Source organism: Schistocerca cancellata, chromosome 2 (assembly GCF_023864275.1).
Source record: "Schistocerca cancellata isolate TAMUIC-IGC-003103 chromosome 2, iqSchCanc2.1, whole genome shotgun sequence".
NCBI classification, from domain to species: domain Eukaryota; kingdom Metazoa; phylum Arthropoda; class Insecta; order Orthoptera; family Acrididae; genus Schistocerca; species Schistocerca cancellata.
Genome location: NC_064627.1, coordinates 1038125812 through 1038146972, shown reverse-complemented (window position 1 = coordinate 1038146972; position 21161 = coordinate 1038125812). Strand labels below are relative to the sequence as shown.

The window sequence follows — 21161 nt, the reverse complement described above, 5'->3', positions numbered from 1 at the left end:
GACTGGCAACAGCAAAAATCGCATATGTGAAAAAGAGAAATTTGGTAATATCAATTATAAATTTAAATGTTAAGAGATATTTTTTTATACCTAAAAACAAAGATGATGTGACTTACCAAATGAAAGTGCTGGCAGGTCGACAGACACACAAACGAACACAAACATACACACAAAATTCAAGCTTTCGCAACAAACTGTTGCCTCATCAGGAAAGAGGGAAGGAGAGGGAAAGACGAAAGGATGTGGGTTTTAAGGGAGAGGGTAAGGAGTCATTCCAGTCCCGGGAGCGGAAAGACTTACCTTATGGGGAAAAAAGGACGGGTATACACTCGCGCACACACACACATATCCATCCACACATATACAGACACAAGCAGACATATTTATTAAATATGTGTCTGTATATGTGTCTGTATATGTGTGGATGGATATGTGTGTGTGTGCGAGTGTATACCCGTCCTTTTTTCCCCATAAGGTAAGTCTTTCCGCTCCCGGGACTGGAATGACTCCTTACCCTCTCCCTTAAAACCCACATCCTTTCGTCTTTCCCTCTCCTTCCCTCTTTCCTGATGAGGCAACAGTTTGTTGCGAAAGCTTGAATTTTGTGTGTATGTTTGTGTTCGTTTGTGTGTCTGTCGACCTGCCAGCACTTTCATTTGGTAAGTCACATCATCTTTGTTTTTAGGTATATTTTTCCTTCATGGAATGTTTCCTTCTATTATAGAAATATTTTTTTAAATGTATTTGTGTAGTGTGTAGAGCGTAGCATTGTACAGGAGAAAAACATGGATGATGAAGCATTTGAAATGTGGCACCACAGAAGAATACAGAAAACTGGATGGGTAAATCAGAGGATAACTGATGAAGAGGTACAGAATCAAATTGGGGAGAAAAAAAATTATGGCACAACTTGAATAAAGGAGTGATCAGTTGATAGGATACATCCTGAGACGTCAAGGAATAATCAGTTTGGTAATGGAGGTAGGGCTGAGCACTTTAAAAAGATGAGTGTCAGTAAAGCTCCATATGAGCTCTAATTTCTTTGATTTCCTCATAATGATAATTTTGTGTGAGGTATGTGACAGTAATTAATATTTGCCTGATTCTTCTTGAGACATATACTTCAAAAATTTAAACAGTAAATATTTCCGTGATGCACAACACCTGCCTTTGAGCACCTAACACTGTAGTAGCGTCTCTGTAACACTCATGCGCCAAGGAAACAGTCCCGTGACTCTTTGTTGGGTCTTCTGTGTATTTCTATTAGTCTTACTTGGTGAGGGTCCCAGACTGGTGACCAGTAGTCAGGAAACAGTTTAATGGGTGTTTTATAAGGCACTTCTTTCATGGATAAAATGAATTTGCTAAGGATTCTGCCAGTGAATGCCAGCCAGGCACCTAGTTTCCATACTTTGTTTTCTTTGGTCATTACACTTTTAGTCACTGGATAGTTGCTCCTAGGTACTGTGCTGTAGTGGGTTTTCACCAGTAGCATAAGAAATTAATCTCTTCACCTATTTACATGCAATACATTTCATTTATTTACATTCAGGATCAACTGGCAGTCCCTGCAATTAATGTTGTGCAGGTTTTCGTGTATTTCGCTGTAGTCTTATGATTTTTGCAGCCTTCTTATAGACAACAGCATCATTCTTGAGTAGCCTTATGGAGCCTCTATTACTGTCCACTATATCAGTGACCATCAGACTTTTTTTGCTCAGGAACCAATACTGACATTGTGTGGGGGGACTTAGGGCCAAATATGTATCAATCCTATTATTAATTGGTAAACAACATAAATTAGTGTGGTATGAACCTCCAATAGACTGCTGATAGTAAGGGTGTGATAAGTCGGCGGCCAGTCCCCAAGTACTGATCATTAAAAGCCAGAAACATTTGAAACATTTTGTGTCAGCTGTTCTGTTTAAAATTGCTGTGACTCCAATGCTGTGGCAGTATAATTACCTGATGAAGTATTGTTGCATTGTCTGAGTGAGTGGATGATTAGTTGATTAATAATGGCAATTTTACTTATATTTAAATGCTTTAATTTATGCAGTATGGGTCAATCCATATGAAGTGGGCCAGTGATGGTTGCTTTTTAAATATTTTAATTTTTTAAATATGTGATTGCCCTACATTTGAGAAGTGTAAAACAGTTTTTTAAAATAATTTATCTTGCACCTTTACTGTATGGCAACCATTTTTATTTGTAGGTGCGCGACGACTTTTCAGTCTGGAGACATTAGTGAAAATTTGAATATCTTTGCTCTGGGTTAAGTTACAACATTGCAGTTGACATGATTGTTTTTAGAAAAGTGTCCTCTACAACATTGTCTGTTACACAACTAACCTAAATTAAAAAATAACCAGTCAAAAAGACCTCCAAAGTTTGGTGTCCAAATTTTCAAAAATCCTCTTTTTAGGCCCAAAAATAACAAACAAGGAGTGATTTAAGAGAGCCTATTTTTTCCTATACTAGATATACACTACCAGCCTCATATAGAGCAAGAACACTTCCAAATGTTTTCTTAATTTTGTATGAATTTTTGAAATTTGAAAATTTTCATTTTTTGTAAAATTTGGGGTTAGTTATCTCAGGTGGGACTGAATATAAAAAATATGATTTTTGCACAGTTTGTACACCCATATGAAAAAAATTTCAACATTGGCATCTGACTGTGAACAAAGATATGAAGTTTTGAAAATGAGAAAATATTTCATGTTTCTCTACAACTGATCTTATGGCTGTTACCTATTTAAATGGTTTATTGTTTCATTGTAGTAAAATTTAATTGTGACATATATTTAGTTAACACTGTCACCCAATATTCATGTAGTTTAATTTTTTTATATAATGCAATATTAAACAATAGGAGCTTCACATTTGTTCTGTGGTAATAAAAATGCCCATTTACGTTTATGTCTATTGTCAATAAAGAAGTACATTATTGCTGGGTGTGGTATTGTTGTAGTCAGTCTGTTCTGGAATCTCTGTTAGAGTGGATGTACATACATTCATTGAAAGTGTAGAATGTGTTATGTGCTTTGTTCTGTGTGTAATTTGTAATTAATTTTCAGAGATTAACTGGAAAGCAATAACATGGATGAATAGTGCTCTGTTGGACAGATAGCAAGTGTAGTGTGTCACAGAACAGTTTACCAGTTAAGTTTCAAAAAACTTGAAAAATGTCAGTGACTTTGATGAAGTTAGACAAACTTTGTTTAAATTTCAAGTAAGTTCTTCTGTAACATCAGTGTGTGAGTATCATGAGAAGATATATATTCTGAAGTACAACCACATTTTTGGAAGAAAGTGCTGTGATCCACTTAAAGTTCTTAAAAAGCCTATTACCTAAGGTTTGAGGGAAATAAAACTTGAACATTTGTCCTTGTTATGTGAAACAGCTTCCCAAGTGAAACATAATGTGATTCCTGGAAATTCCCTGTGCCCACATTGTTATTCAAAAATATTTGTTGTGAATCCAGAACCAGAATCATGTAACCTTGTTAATGACATTTATATTCCTAATGAGGAGGCTGTTAGCATATTGGATTTTGCTTGTTCAAAAATAATAAAATTAAGTCGCGGAAAAAGAAAAGCAGCTATTGAAAATAAGGTACATCAAATTTCAGACAAAATTAGAAAAGACTTTGAATCCTGCTTTAATAATACAGATACCAACATTATTTCTAAAGAAGAAGAAAACCTACCACCTGCATCATCTGACACTTGAGTATTTGAGCTTAATAGAGAAATTAAAAATTAAATGTTCAGTGCCATCTAAAGAGGAAAAAGTTAAAATTTTAAGTTTGCTCCCTGACTTATGGTCAAGAGAAAAAATAGTTCATGAATCAATGTTTCTCATTGTTTGAGAAACTAATTTTCAGGTTAAACTAACTTGAAAATTAGTGAAAGCAAGGCATTCTTCCAGTTTTAGGAAAGAAGAAATGAGTAAGTATAAGTGAAGAAACAATTAAAAATATCCAGCAGTTTTTTTTTTAAAGAGGACAAAAACAGTAGAATGTGCCCAGGTTGCAAAGGTAGCAAAAGAGTTGTTCAAATGGAGTTAAAGTAACAAAGCAGAAACAACTATTGCTGTCAAATTTAAACGAACTTTATGTAGCTTTCAAAAATTCTCATCCTGAATGCAAAATTGGAAGGTCAAAATTTTGTGACCTCTGCCCTATGTGGTTTATTTGGCTGGATCATCAGGGACACACTCTGTATGTGTTTGTTTATATAATCAAAATGTCAAACTGATGATTGTGGGTGCAAAACTCAGTGATCTCAAACAGTTATGATTGCATGATGAGTTTGTGTAATAAATGCCCTGGCAAGGAAACCGTTATTGAATTGTTTCATGAATATTATGAGGAAATGCCAGACAGTATTACCTTCAAACAGTGGGTCACAACTGACAGGGCAGAAATGATAACAGTGGTTAAGTCTCAAAAAGAGTACTTGGAATCTTTAATTGATAACTTACAAAATCTCAAAAGTCACCACTATGTTTCTAAAATTCAAAGCAAGTTTTTGAAGGACAAAAAAGCACAACTTCATGAAACTGAACTCCTAGTGCTAGCTGATTTTGCAGGAAATTTTACATTTGTGATTCAGGATACAATACAAGGGTACCACTGGGTCAGTGACCAGGCAACAGGGCATCCATTTATTCTCTACTGTAAAAATGAGAAAGGTGAAATTTGCAGTTCTTCAGTTTGCATTCTAAGCGACTGCTTGGCTCTACATGTGTTTCAAAAGTATGTAATAAAGTACGTAAAAGAAAATTTTCCCAAGGTTGAGAAGCTGGTATACTTTTCAGATGGAAATGGTAGTCAGCATAAGAACATTAAGAATTTTTCTAATCTGTGCAACCACAAAGTAGACCTTCGGTTGGAGTCTGAATGTCTTTTTTTGCCATGGTTAAAATGCATGTGATGGAGTAGGAGGTACAACAAAGTGTGAAGTAAGTAAAGCCAGCCAACAGAGACCAACCACAGACCAAATTCTCACAGTACAGGACACGTATGTCTTTCGCAAGGATAATATTAAAGGCATTACCCATTTTCTGATCAAGAAAGAAAAGTGGCTCTGCATATGAAAAAAAACACTTCAAACCAGATTTGAAAACTGTACATCAATAAAAGGAACAAGGCATTTCCACAAATTTCCTTGGCATTGCAGAAAAGTTAGTTCGATGCTATGTAACATCAGAAACTGAAATTTATGAGGATCTTTGTGTCAGTAAAATGACATCTCTGTCTTCAACCTTGAATGACATAATTGCATGTGTGTATGATGGACAGTATTGGCAAGCAGAGGTTGAAATAATAAGTTTGGAAAACAATGATGTTTTTGTGCATTTTTACCACCCTGCTGGCCCAGGAACATCATTCAAGAAATCTACTAGTGACAAAGTTTGGATACAAAACTTTAAGGAAACTTTCAGTGCTTGAACATACTGCAGCAACTGGGATGTCTTATTCTATATCACAGAAGCTGTCTGAAGAAATAAGTATTCTTAACATTCACCACCAGGCTTAGGAACAGTGCATCACGAAGGATGTTAATTGAAAATTTATTTTAAGTATGTCAAATGTTAATTTCAGTGACGTTTCCACTTTTTGTATATAATTCAGTACCTTACTTCAATAATAATTGATTATATCCCGCCAATATCACACGTGAATAGGCAACAGCCATAAGATCAGTTGTACAGTAATGTGAATTATCTCCTCATTTTCAAAAATTCATAACTTTGTTCACAGTCAGATATCAATGTTGAAATTTTTACAGTACATTGCTATCATATAGGTGTACAAACTGTGCAAAAATCATATTTTTATATTCAGTCCCACCTGAGATAACTAACCCCAAACTTTATAAAAAATTAAGGACACATTTGTAAGTGTTTTTGCTCTATATGAGGCTAGTAGTGTATGATATCTAACTATAGGTATAAAATAGGCTCTCATAAATCACTCCTTGTTTGTTATTTTTGGGGCTAAAAAGTGAATTTTTGAAAATTTGGGTACCAAACTTTGGAGGTAATTTTGACTGGTTATTTTTGAATTTAGGGTATTTTGTATAATAGACAATGTTGTAGAGGACACTTTTCGAAAAACAATCATGTCAATTGCAATGTTGTAACTTAACCCAGTGCAGATATATTCATATTTTTGCTTACATCTCAGATGTGAAATATCGTGTGCACTTACAAACGAAAATAGCCACCATTCAGTAAAGGTGAAAGGTAAAATTTCTTTCTTCAAATAGGCCTAAGTACTGCATTTGAAGATGACTGTCTCTGTAATGCGTATTATAAATCCATGTTACTTCCGCGTCAAAGTTTCTATCATAGTATGCCTACACCTGTTTTTGTCAATATTGGAAGACAAATACTAAAATATTCCCCCTCATATCCTCTTAGTGACCAAGCTACTTACTCCTCTGCCCCTGAAGTAAGTGGCCAACGTATCTCACGGTGCAACTTGCCAGTGTCAGTTAAAATTAAACACATCTTAAAATATTACTTTCTCTGTAGATATATTTATTTGTTACTGAGCAGGAAAACTACTCTTAAGAAGCTCTTAAAGTTAGATTTTATTGGATTAGGCTGTTAGTCACTAGATGCATAGTATTAAAAAATACAGAACAGGGAATAGAGGAACATATATTGATGGGGATATCAGCAAACTCGTTGTCAAGTATTGAAATATTTTACTTGTCGGGAAGTATTTACTGTATTGCCTTGGTCGCTTGCCATGCAGAAGTAGCAGAACTGCCTCCAAGTAGCTTTGAATGAAAGGAGGTTGCCAAATTGAATCTTTAAATTATTGTGAGGTGCCCATATGGCTCAGGTGGAAGAGAGAAAAACAGACTTTATTTGAGTTCAGTTCCTGCTCTTCCACAAAGTTCAGACCTGTCATAAATATTCAGATTCTCTAGTTTGATCATGCAAGCCCAAAAATTAACATTTGTGCAGTATACTGTCTATCATTTCTGAGTGGGTGTCCAAAAACATTCTGAGACAGCAGTTGGATAAATATATTACTGAATTAGCAAGAGGTTCGTTGCTTGTTTTGAGAGATCGTCTAGAGAGATTGTCTGTGTCACTTGAGGCAAGAAAATTCACCAAAAAGAACTTACTTCTCATATACTAGACCACCTCTGAAATGCAGTACACGAAAAATATTCCAGGGCAGGTGAAGTGATGTGTGTTCATCATTGTGAGAATTATGTTATGATGTGTGGGGTAGAAGCACTTTAAGTTCTGCAGTTACAGGCTGCGTTGAATTTACATTTGCTGGATTTAATATATATTCATTATTGTGTAATAATAGGTTTTATGTTGCACACATCATGCCATTTTAAATCTTGATTTTGTTTTTTAGCTGTTTGAATAATGCAGTAGATTGCAGTTGTTCTATGTTAATATTTACCAAAACCTGATTAGTGAATAACTGATAAGCAGATGGAAATTTTTGTAACCATGTCAGTTTGTAAAAAGATCCATGACATTCAGAAAAAAACTCTCCCCCTAATCTTTTGACAAAGTTCTCATGCACAAAGATATGTCCCTGTACACATATTGGAAACAATAGGAATTTTAATCGTATAAATTGTCTGTTTAGTGGTTTTCATGTGGTAACACAAGGAATTTATGCTTATCATCACTGGTGCTTCTGCAAAGACAAACTGTATTCCCAGAAACTGTGAAGATAATCTGTGAATTGAGTTTGAAACCCGAAAAGCTATAATAATTTGACTGTATGTCAGTAAATGAAAGGTAATTAAAATAAGCTCATAAAGAGTGTCATTGCCATCAAAAGTTTGTCATAAAATCACTAAACATCTGTTTCATCCTTTCACAATCTTGGATTAAGCTCCAAAGTCACTACTTAAAGTTTATGTGAAATCTTGATAACAACTTGCTTATCCAGTGGGAGGGTATTAGCTGTTTTTATACTCGTCCACATAGTTGGAGATCGCCAAAGTACTAAAATTCGAAGTTGAAAGCCAAAGGATGATTCTGCATTCATTGCTTCAGTTGTGATCCCCGGATTCTCTTTTAATGAACTGGGTTACACTGTTGCCAATAATTATATTAACTTTGGTATGGACATTGGGGAGTAGTGTTAAGAACAAACAAAAATTTTGACATTGAAATAGGTGTTAACTATGAGAAATTTGGAAGTAAATTTGTCATGAAAAATATCAACACTTACAGAGATATATTAACTTGATGGAAGAGGTATATCTACTATGAAGATAGATCCTGTGCTGTCAGTTGTTATGTACCTGTAATTTCAAATGCAGCATCAATTTTTTAGCATGTAGGAAAGCATCGGGTATTGTTTTTGGATGCAAAGGTAAGACACTATTAAAGAGGAAGCAGTGTAATGACTAAATATTTAGGAAGGAATGAAGGTTAGATCTTATCATTTTTCATTGTTACTGCTGACTGCAGAGTTAGGAATAGGAGAAATGTGATTGAGGGAATTGAACTTTTTGAGCATTTTCTAATGTGCTTGTGATTACTATGCGAAAATTTATTGAAGATGATCTGAAAGGTGTTTGGACCCTCACTTCATCTCATAATTTCCTGTTAAGTGGTCAATGCATTAGATGTTAAATCTTCATTCATTTAGATCTTGTGAGAAACTTGAAAATAAAAAGGAAGGTGGCCTAGGCTAATGTATTGGTGGGGTAATAAGGGTCACATACATGATTTTCTTGACTAAAATATAGGGCATCTTTTTTCTACATGATATCGAACATTATGTTATAAAAGTTTGACTCAATGATGATTCCTTGCTAATGGAAAGTGTGTGGTCACTAAAATGTTTCCAGAATGGAAGTTAGAAGATGAGCTAATGGGAGAAGTTAGGCTGTGAGGACGGTCACATATCATGCTAAGTAACTTGGTTGGTAGAGTGCTTGCACTTGGAAGGGCAAAAGTCTCAGGATCTGGCACATGATTTTAACATGCCAGGAAGTTTCACTAAAATGTTGTTTGTGAGTTTATGGTATGTGCTTCTTTTGGTTAAGATGGATTATTTAGAATATTACTCTGTAGTCTATCTATCTAATACAGGTTCACACCAGTAACCAAACTCCTGCCTCCCAGATTATCATTTAAAATAATTTGAGCATTTCATCTGGAGTGTTTGCAAATAATCATGTGAAAGTCTTTGAACATGATCCATCTTCTAGGTCCAATGTGATGTTGCTGTTGGATGCAGTTGTAAACTTCAGTGTTATCTCACTCTTCAAAAACCTTAAAGACACTAGTGTTTGAAAATGGTCTAGGTTAGAGAAACATAATGATTCGGCACAATAAGTGGTACATCATAGAGTAAAAATTGGCAAAGGGTGGCTGATACATCCAGTTGCAACATGTTCCAAAGATTGAGTTTTATAGGATACTGCTTATGGGGAGTGGCTCTACCCTGATGCTAGTACCTTTATTTCACCTGAGCTTTTCTATTATCATATTTATACAGTATAAGAGATTTGATGCAGGCATAACATAATATATATGCTTCGAACCTGGCTACTGTACAACACATCTAGTAGCAGCACAGAGAAACAATAATGTACATTTTGGGAAAGCAGCTATTCAGATTTTAATCCATCTACTGATTATGACATCCAGATATTTAATTAGTAATTATGAATTTATGGAACCATAAGAAAACCTTTTTATGCCTTGTATAATTGTGTAGTATTCCTTGGTTGTAAAATTTCATACTTACTTCAGTGGATGATGTTATGATGAATGTGATGAGGTCCATCATTTTCCACATTACTGCATAATCTTTTACACATAAAATTATGTAATGCAAGTATGTGTGAGAGAAGAATTAAACACTATCCTGGTCCAGATAGCTACTGTGGGTAGTTTCATAAGATTGGTTCAAGCAGTGTTAAGAGTTCCTTGTCACCTAAAAACTAACATTTTTTACAGATGAAAAAAGGCAATTTTAGGGTTTCCATAATTGTTCTTTCTTCTGACCTAAAATTTTTTGTTGTACTTTTCACTCAAATTTGTTATGGCAATAATGTAATAGTTGAGGATTTTGTAAAACTATGGCAACAAAAGTCCTTTAATTATATTCTGAAGTTTGTGTAATGAAGAAATAAAAAACTACTGTTACGTAGAGGGAGATTTGAGCAGTAGGTAGCCATGCAACCAAGAAAAGTATCATCTCCCCCCCCCCCCCCCCCCCCACCAAAAAGAGAAAAGAAAAGAGGCAAGGAAACAAAAGTATATGGCAGAGGAGACAGTATTACATAATGCAGGAGGTAAGTACAGGACAAAAACTAGCAGAAATTGAATAGAGCAGGAATAGACAACTGAGACATGTTGGAGGGGCTGTGTTCTCTTTTGTACGATACGGAAATGTAGTATTTAGGGGAAAGGTGAAGGGGCCAGATCGTACAGACTTTGAAGTAGCCATTGAAATTGGCCATGTTGTGTAGCATATTATTCTCTGTGTGAGTGATCAGATCTACTGTTGATCACAGTTTGACATGTTCTATTCACACTCTTGGGCCGATGGTTGGTGACTATGTGCACACAAAACTTTTGCAGTGCATGTAATAAAGCTTGTATATGACATCACTGTTTTCATGATTGGCCGTTGAACATTAAATTACTATATTGCATGTTTTAGTTCGGAAATCTCGCCGTCCAACAATTTCAGTAGTACTTTAAATACCACATTAAAAATATCTATTGACCACTCATTTTTTCTGCATCAAAATAACACTACTCTTGACACCGTAGCAATCCACATAGGAGAGGTTGAGGAAAGTAAAGTGAAGCTAAATTGTAAGTGAGGAATTCCTTGAAGATTATAAAAGGTTGGTTAGAATGGAATGGGAGAGAATCAAAGTTTGATGATGTTTATGTGAAGTGGAAGAGATTATGTGCAGTGTGAACTTGTTTTAGTCAATAGGATGGGTATCAAAGAAGTTGCCCTCTCTCCTTGTATGTATAGCAAACTGTAACTTCTTATAAAAAGGAAGATGTCCACAGTACAGCCATAGCACACTTGCATGCCAAAATATATTCAACTAGTTCATGTGCCATCTAAAATCCCAAAACCCTAATTTAGTCCAGTTCAAGGAATGTCCTTGATCTGGACACAGGACCAACACACTTTCTGCTTACTCCTATTCCTCCATGATCACATCAATATCCCTCCAACACATCTGTCTTGGGATCTGCATCAGATTGGGTTGATACAGGAAAGGGAAGATCTGAAGACCAGCATGTTTCATTACAGGTTTGTTTAGTAAGGGTGCAAGTGTCATGGAGATGTTCATGATGTAATTTACTGTTAAAATTCTGAGAATGTATGTCCCTAGAAGAGTCAACCAATTTCTTGCTTCCTTTTATGTATACCTCACAAAAAAGAGCTGGAAGACAAAAATAGAGAGATTTAAGCTCACATGGAGGTGTAGCAAAATTATTATTGTTATTATTATTATTATTATTATTATTATTATTGTACTGAAGGAACATTAAAGGTTTGCTTTTATGAAATTTGTGTGATAGAAAATGAATGCACTGTGTTTTGCTACAGTTCAGAAAAAAAATTGTTCTTTTGTGTAAACCAGTAACTGATCTTGCATAATTATTGTGATACTTGCTAAATTGTTTACATTAGAGTGTGTGTTATCCATGTAAATCAATATCAAGAAAAGAAAAGTTACTGCGCACCATATAGTGGAGATGCTCAGTCACAGCTAGGCACAACAGAAAGACTTGTCACACCATAACCTTTTGGCCTACAAGACCATTGTCGAAAAACACACACACACACACACACACACACAACTGCAGCCTCTGGCAGCTGAAGCCACACTGCAAGCAATGGCAGCAGTGCATGATGGGAGCACAACTGGATGGACGTGAGGAGGCTGTGGTGGGGATGAGAAGGGATAGCAGGGTAGGGGTGGGAGAAGGGAAGTACTGCAGGGGGGTGCGCAAGGAAGAGGTAGAGAGAGAGTAGGGCAGCTAGGTGCATTTGGGAGGTTAGAGGACAGTAGAAGGGTGGGTGGGGGAGGGGTTAGCGAAAAAGGAGAGAAGTGGAAAGACTGAATGCAGTGGTAGAATGAGGGCTGTGTATTGCTGGAATGGGAACAGGGAAGGGGCTGGATTGGTAAGAAAAATGACTAATGAAGGTTTAGGCCAGGAGGGGTATGGAAACGTAGGATTATATTGCAGGAAGAGTTCTCACCTGTGCAATTCAAAAAAGCTGGTGTTGGTGGGAAGGATTCATATGCTACAGGCTGTGAAGCAGTCATGTAAATGAAGGATGTCGTGTTGGGCAGTGTGTTCAGCAACAGGATAGTCCTTACCCCCACCCAGCTGCCGCTCCTATCATGCACTGCTGCTGCTGCCCACAGTGTAGCTTCAGCTCCCAGAGGCTGCAGTCGTGTGTGTGTGTGTGTGTTTTCGAAAAAGGCCTTGTAGGCCAGAAGCTTATACTGTGACAGTCCTTTTGTTGTGTCTATCTGTAACGCAGCATCTCCGCTATATTGCGAGTAGCAACTTTCCTTTACATAATATTGTTACATTCCATCCTAGATATTCCATTGCTTTATTTTATATATAAACTTAAACAGTGAAGATGATTCAATTTTTGCCTTCTCTGTTTGCTAGATAAGAAAGGATGTGTGTTCCATATTGGTCAATGTATGCAAAGTTATTGCTTGATCTAAACAATAAAATATTTTTTTGGTAAATCAAAGAAGATAACGATTGTTCAGTACTTCTTATTTAGACCTGGAGTAGCCGCACACATACACAAAAGAACAATTGTTCTGTGCACAGAGCAGGCTGCTCAGCATTCAGGACATTCGTACCCAAAAGCACATGGCCCCTCTGTATCCTATCACCTTTTCCAAATTTTGCATCATTCCAGAACTCTTAGCGGGTTGGATTAAGAGAAAAAGATCCAGTGATGAGTGGTGCATTTTGGAATGGAATCATTTTGTTGGCGCGAGAGCATTACGGTGATACTCGACAAACTCCAGTGGCAAACAGTACAAGAAAGGCATTGTGTATCAGGGAAAGGTTTGCTATTGAAATTCTGAGAGTGTATGTTCTAGGAGAGTTGGGAAACACATTACTTCCATCCACATACATCTCACAAAATGACCACAACAAGAAAACTCGAGAAGGTGCTAATATGGAGGTTTACAATCAGTCATTCTTGCCATGCACCGTTTTTGAATGGAACAAGGAAGAGAGACAGTAGTGCCAGGAGTGCTACACACTGTCAGTTGGCTTGCAGAGTGTAGATGGAGATGGGAACTGTTCCTCCAATGCATCCCTCAGTCCCACAACACCTAAAGCCTCATTTCTGTTACTCTCTTCCCTGTACAAACTTCTTCATGATTTCTTGTCCCATGTCTTCATGCTTCGCCATTATCCTCATGTTTGTTTTATAGTCATATGTATTCATTCACTCTACTATTTTTGCCCTCCCATTATCCTCCCTTCCATCCCCCCCCCCTCTCTTTCTCTCCCCGTGTGTGTGTGTGTGTGTGTGTGTGTGTGTGTGTGTGTGTGTGTGCAGTTGTTATTGTCGTATTAATGTGTTAAAATTTTTGTTTACTGTGTGTTCTTTATAATTCAACTAATGGACTGCTTGGTTATGTGTGTTTTAGGATCGAGATGGAGGGAACAGAGGAAGAAGTGGAAGAGGGGGCCGAAATTAATGAACCATATATATACCCCAAATGTAGCTTCTATTATAAAACATTATTACATAACCCTCTTGGTTTACACGTCTCAACTAGAGGTGAAATTTTTTCTCCACTTACGTTATGCTAGATGAGAATTGTATATGGATGTCTTTGTGTGTAGGATTCAAACAAAAACTAAAGCCTAAAAAAGTTAATTCATTGCATTTGCATATTTATACATGTTTACAGCGACTTTAATTTTTATTTACATAAAATTTATCTGATGTTAAGAACTGAAGTGAAAAGAATCAAACTAATTCAAGTAAATACAGTAGTTATTTCCCTTACAACAGTACTATTCTGAGACTGGTAAAATGCTGCCCTTCAGCGGATCATGTTAAATGGGCAGAGGTATTATTTTGATTCTTTAACTACTTCATATTTTCATTTTGCTTGTTTTTTGCAATAGCAATGTAAAATTGATGAAATTGTTTGACTGCCTTCATTATTTTTCTCAAGCATTTATGTTTCTCCTAGTCAAGCCCATTAAAACCGTAGAAAATTGGAGTACATGTATTTAATACAGTGAATACCCAAAATTTTATTTTTGAAGAGCTGTTCTAGTACCAAATACTTTCAAAGTGTTGCATAGTTTGTTAAAACTTTCTCCTTTCAGATTTTTTAATTAAACAATGAACTGACTTTGGCTAGGACTTCTTGGGAAAAATAAGAGAAGGAGAATGAATTGTTACATTTACCAGGCAACCTACATTGAATTGTCATATTTAAAGTTCCCTTCAGGTGATTAAGATGTGGCCCTATCTTTAATTTGACCTAGTGCACTTGATGTCTTAGAGCAACCATTGTCATTTGGAAATTGTTAAAATGGTAATTCGTGTAAATGATGAAAAACTTCATATAAATGGTGACAAACAAAACAAAAAAATTTAAATGTACTGGTGTTCTGTGTTAATGCTTTTTGGGAATGTCTTTGTTCTATATTTAATGGAGAAGAATCAAAACACTAAATTCTCTTAAGATCTATTAGCTGAACAGAAAACTTACACAAATGGGACTGAAGCTTCCCATGTTTCACCAATCTGTGTATTAGAATAATACAGCATTTGATGTGATGTATTTGAAAAATTATACATGTGTATTATGAATTTTGTCATATTTGATGTGTATATGTCCCCAAAAACCAGTGACGTAAAAATTCTTGATCCATGTGCTAAGCATTTTTTTTTTTTCTTTTTGGGTTTGCAGTTGTATTGGAAATGATTCTGATATTTGATTTAGTTGATTTCTGCTTGATCAAGAAGCCTGAAGAGAATCCTCTAAATTGTATGTTTCTTTTGGAATGTTGTAGAATCTTCTGAGGATTATGAGTAGTAGCTCTTGAATGGATCTAACTCCAAATTTGCAGATACCTGTGGTTAAAGCATATATGAATTCCATATTTGCTTTAGACCTTTTCCAATTTGCTGGTAGTTGATTATTGTGTTGATTCTTTGTCCCTTTTCTCTCCTTGGTATAAGTGGCTGCCATTGAAAAATTAGTTACGTTATGCAAAAATAAATTTCTGTTTGCTGTAGCTCATTAGAAATGCGTGCTAAGTGTGTGCTGTATCAAAATGTGCTGAAATTGTCACAGGTGAAGTTTTAAGTAACCCTTTAATTTCTGCGCTTTTCTGCTTCGTACTATTCATGTGCCCTTTGCATAATTACAACCATGTTGTGTATTTGTGAACTATATAATATATGCATATATATTTAAAAGTAATTGTTTTCATGGTTGGTTGGAAACTTTTTAACAGTAATATAATGATGCAGTAACGTTGAAGGAATTATCTGGGAGTAATTTCTTTTTATATGGGAAGGAGAATTACTTGTGGTTATGGTCTATATAAAGAAGAATAATGAGCTCATTGATAGATGAAAGCCAATCTTTAAAAAGTTGCTGTGAATAAAATTACAGTGGAAGTACATACTGAATTATTTTCTCATCTGTTTTATTAACTGTTTGTGTTACGTATATTTCTTTTCTTGCATCTAAGGTAGATCATTTGGTCCCACTTGTCTGGATCATAAAAAGTTAAAACTGAAGTGACTGTTGTACTGCTGGAACAAAACAGCTGAAAAAGTGCAAGGTGGAACTTCCATGTGTTGATGTGGAGTGATTTCTGTGGCAATTCGTGCGTTGGATGAGGACATAGTGCAGTGAATGAAAACGTTTTTGTGTGCTGGATTATTTAAGCAGTCCGTGTATTTAATTCCTTTCTTTATAGAACAGTGACACAGTGACAGATAGGACCTTTTGTGAGATTTCTGAAGTTAGTGAAGGCAGAAGATTGTGTCATAGTGAAGGAACTTAAAATTGATTGTAACTGAAAACAGCTTAGTGCATCATTTTCTTTCACAGCAGCACACTTTCTCAAATTAACTTGCTTTAATAGCCAGAAATGTCATGTGGACTTTGACCCTAAAACTGGAAAAAGTGATGCGATGAGAACATTGAATGTCCTTTTTAAGCATTTTTCAAGGAGAAACAGTCTGCTAGAAATGAAAATATAGAACAGTTTGACAAATGACTGCTATTAGAAATCTATTTAAAAATATATACTTGTAAAAATTATTACAAGAACTTGAAGAATGTTACTGTTGAACCATGTGCTTAGTGCTGTTTCCTCATTTAATTATGTGCGTACTTTTTTACTCAAGTTATTTTTCCCCTCCCTGCCACCAAATATAAAATGTGGACTTTAATTAAACTTAATTTTTATACTTTTTGTTGTGTGTTGTGGGATTGAGCCAGAAATGTAGTGAATATGATGATGCTGTTGAATGCTTTTGGACTCTTGAAATATATAAGACTGCAATAAATTTTAAACTTTGTTTGAATCGATAAACAATAGGTTGTCAGAAAGAGAATTTAATATCAGTGTTGGATTTGCTAACAATCTCATTTTGAAGCATATGTGGGCTTTCAGAAGTCTGTTAAATGAGAATGTAAACTGAAAAACTGGACATAAAATGTTAGAAGCTTCAAGTGACTTTAAAAAAGGCTATTGTTTATGAGCATTGAACTGAGGTGTGTGATTGATAGTGTGTGTGGTGTGTTTCCCCAACCAGATTTTATCTCCTCTTGTTACCATTGATAGCATTAAAAATGCAAATACATCAATAGATTGCATGCTTGTTTGATGATTTCCAAAAATTTGTGATATTTCTACATTGCAGCTGCTGATTTGAATGTAACAGTAATCTTGGAACTGTTAATATGTTTGTAATCAGATTATGCATTATTTTTTAAATTTGATTTTAAAATGATGAATTATTATGAAAACAAGAGAGGAGATATTGTATTTTCATGATTGAAATTGCCTAGTCATGGTATTTGTGCGTGGAAAGGCCTGGATGTAACATTGTACTATCAACAGATGGATTTGAAACCCTGAATACTTTTTTCTTTGTGTGTCTGCTGAGAGAACTTTGCCCATTTTATTTATTTTGTTTTCTGGTATTGACAATAAGTGCCACAGTAGTTACAATTGTGAAGTAAAGTAGCACAGACCTTTTGGGAGTATTCCATAAGCTTCCTCTTTCCCTATCTGAAAAGTATTGCTAAAAGTCAGTCCCTGTTTTTCTAGATTCAGTTGCTTCTAATTGAAATCTTTCTTTTGCATGAGTCACGTACTGATACATATATTACACACTGCTGTCAAACATGGACTGACTAACTTAAAGAAAACTGTTTTATTTGGTTGGCAGGATACCATTGAGTGTGATGAGTTGACTTGTAAATTTGAAGTTTTGTGTAACACTTAAAGGAATGAAAGGTGAGGAAAATTTCTGTCTGGACTTGCTTAATACAGGTTTTAAGTATGTATGCCCTCTTACATGTGTGTGAGGGTGAAGGTTTGAGTCTTTCTTCTTCGGTAACTAGTGTGGCATACAGTTAGTCATATCCATGTAAGACTAAAAACTAAGATAGCAAAGGCAGAAATGGGCAAAGTTAAAGGGATCCGACTAGTGGGAATTATTGTTGATAGATAAATAAAAGCATCAGTTAAAACAAAAAAATCTGTATTTTCTATTTTCTTTGTTTCTTTGTGTGTGTGTGTGTGTGTGTGTGTGTGTGTGTGTGTGTGTGGGTGTGTGTGTGTGTGTGTGTGTGTGTGTGTGTGTGTGTGTGTGTGTGGGGGGGGGTGGGTGTGTGTGTGAGAGAGAGAGAGAGAGAGAGAGAGAGAGAGAGAGAGAGAGAGAGAGAGAGAGAGAGCAAGCACCCATTTCCATTAATGATTGTTCTAACTTTTTTAAAGGTAATACCAGAAAGAAAATATTAATTTTCATACTCTTATTTTCATAGTCATGTGTTTGCAGATGGTGCAGTTTCTTTTATTGTGTCAAATGTTTGGGTGGAAGAAGAGATATCCATATTCTCTGAGCTGAACTTCAAATGATCTTCTGCGTGACACTCAGAGGGGTAAAATGAGGTTATTACTTCAAGTCTATAGAAAGCAATAGATAAATTTTCTGTTACTGTTCATTAAGCAAATGAAATCACAAGGAAGCAACTGTTTTGGACCTCGTAAAAAACAGCATGTCAAGTCAAAAAAGTCTTATAAAGTACAACTGCAGCCATAGGTAATAAGTTAGAGGAGCCTTTTTTAGTGTATAAGATCCTGACTACAAAACTATCAAATAAACATTGAACTTCAAATTACCAGCAGCAGAAACAAAATGGGACTATTTTGTCGGCTTTTCTTCAAGCATGTTGCAATGCCTTGTGATAAGATAAAATATCTGTGCTTTGCAGTAATTGCTCCCATTAGATCCATTTGTGACTGTGACTTGTGCATTTCATAAAGAAAATACATTTGTAACAGGAAAATAAAAACAAATAGTGTAGAGTAATATTTATTGATGCTAATGGGAAGTCACTAATAAATACAAAGGCCATATGGGCAATCATTCAACTAGTAGATGAAGCCTTTATCAGTGAACTGATCCACTCCTCTGAGAAACTTCCAAGTAAATTTCTCTTTTCTTAATGTGCGCTACTGCCTCTTATTTCTAATTTAATTTCACAATGAAACTGCCCTTGAATTCCAAAATTAAAGTTGACAAAAATGGGAGGAGACAGTTAATATTCGCACAAACTAATTTGACGCTCGGTGCGGTGGCTGATGGGAATGACTAAAAGTGAAATGCCTTTACAGTTGCTTACATCTGCTGCCATGCCAAGTGTCAACTTAGTTTGCATGTATAGTAAGATTGCCTTCTCATGTGGAATATGGAAACTAAAAACGGTGAGTGGCATAAAGGCACATCCAACTTAGCAATGGTTCTTTAAATATGAACATTTTAGGTTAGGCTTTACCATGGCTGTTATTACAACAAGTTTGCTGTTACCAATACAGTAAACTTGTTTCACTTAATTACAATGGTTCTATCACTGTTTTTGTGTTATGTACTCTAGTGACTTTATGCAGTGGAAGAATTACTGGTCTCAAAATTTATAATATACATAATGTTTTGCCATTGTATGTTTCTCTGTGTTCATACTTTTTAAATTTCATACAGCTAATGAATTAACTTTTATTTGTAGTATTTCACTTTCAGTCATGACTTAAGTGTGTAAATTTAGTACTGTTAGAAATATGTGTGGATTTTACTCAGAATGCATAAAATTGTGATACTACCTAGGTGCAAAATTTCATGAAAATGTGTGCTAAAAACCTTATTTTGAAGTTTTCATTGTGGCAGGGTAAAAATTACAAAGAAAAAGAACTACTTCACTGTTTCAATATTTCTTCATCTTTCACAATGCGCTTTGTAAAGCAGGGTCTGCAGACGTCATTTGCATCAACCTTGCACTTACTTGGTGTACAAAGGAAGGAATACCTATTTGACTGCATGAAATAAAAAATTTTAATTGAACTGAGATTCACAGCTACTGTTATTTGTGACAGTGTTCTGCTAAAATGATGTTTTTAATATGACAAGTGAACTTGTCTACTCACTGACCAATCCTGATTTTTAGTCATTTTGGTAAACTAATATTAAACAGTGGAAAAATTACACTACGTGAACAGGTCTTTATGTACCTGGCTCCCACCTCCCCCACCCCCCCTTCCCCTCCCAATCATTTAGCAGACAATATCTTCCAATAGACATATTGCATCAACTGTCATCTGTCAAGAAGCTGACATACTTTTTTCATTGTGGTGGTCTTTATTCTGGCAGACAGTTATGTGATCAGGTACTGATGAATTTCCTGAAGTGGGATTCATCCTTTACACTCTTATGCATACAAATATTCGCTATCTCATTCATGAATACCAAAGATATTTATTTCTGACCAAATTAGGACTCCGAGTTGCAACAGATCAATAGCATGTTGTTCGCGCAAAACCTTTACCCAACTGCATGTCTCGTGTGAATGCGTACTGAGTTGTTGCAACAGCTCTTGTTCCAACTTTGTCTTTGTTAATAATCAGTGAATATCTGTTGGAATGACCTTCTGCTCAGTGCTGTAAGCCCTCACTAAAGAGAATGATTAACACACTGTGACCCTCAGTTCTAAATTGCATTGAAGTCTACACATAATCCAGTAAATGTTGGCCATTAGGTGTTCCCCAGTATCATCCTTTTGCATAAAAATTCTACAAGGGTGACATTTGGTAAAAAAGCAAGAAAAATTGTAGGAAGTGAGGTCTGCCAGTTATGCAAAACACCGTTTTTCCAAGTACCCAAAAATGTTGTAAGCACCACTGTGCCATCATCAGTTGGTTTCTGTTTCATTTAATCTGATGATGGCACAGTGGTGCTGAAACATGTTTGGGTACTTGGAAAAAAACGGTGTTTTGCATAACTGGCGGACCTCACATCCTACAGTTTTAACTGCAAACACGGTAAACACAAGGAGCTGCAAATCCAAATGATGAATAGCAAGAAAAAATGTTTCATAAACAACTGACCCTACTTCTTGACAGTCTTCTTTGAAGGATATACACATAGTCCAATGATCCTCCAGCTTTTTCATCCCATTGGAAAAATAGGTTCTGTCAAACTCTGCAAACTCTCATGACTGCAACTATCAGTTTCTCATTTGATGAAAATTTCTTCCCAGGAAGCCAAAGTTTCAAGTTAGGGAACAGTAAGAAGTCATGTGGAGCTAAATCTGGTGAATAGTGTGGATGAGGAACCAAAGTTGATGCACTTTCACTGTTGTTAACACTGATGTGTGGGATGGTGCATTATCCTGGTGAAAGAGCACTTTTTTTCGTGCCAACCTTTGTATTTTTTCAGCCAGCGCAATTTTCAGATGAACCAACAATGAAACATAATAGGGCCCAGCTCTGGTTCTGCCTATTTCCAATTAATCTATGAGGATTATTTCTTGGGAATCCTAGAAAACAGTGGCCATCACCTTACCAGCTGACAAAATT

General features: G+C 35.8%; 1 protein-coding gene across 1 annotated transcript in view; it reads left to right on the top strand.

Moving 5' to 3' along the window:
• Positions 1–17790, top strand: part of LOC126163010 (YTH domain-containing family protein 3) — a 44229-nt gene extending 26439 nt beyond the window's left edge. Inside the window, exon 5 of the mRNA XM_049919874.1 lies at positions 13691–17790. Coding sequence (XP_049775831.1) covers positions 13691–13741 — 51 coding nt within the window. The 3' untranslated portion in view covers positions 13742–17790. The remainder of the gene's footprint in view (positions 1–13690) is intronic.
• The last annotated feature ends 3371 nt before the right edge of the window (positions 17791–21161 follow it).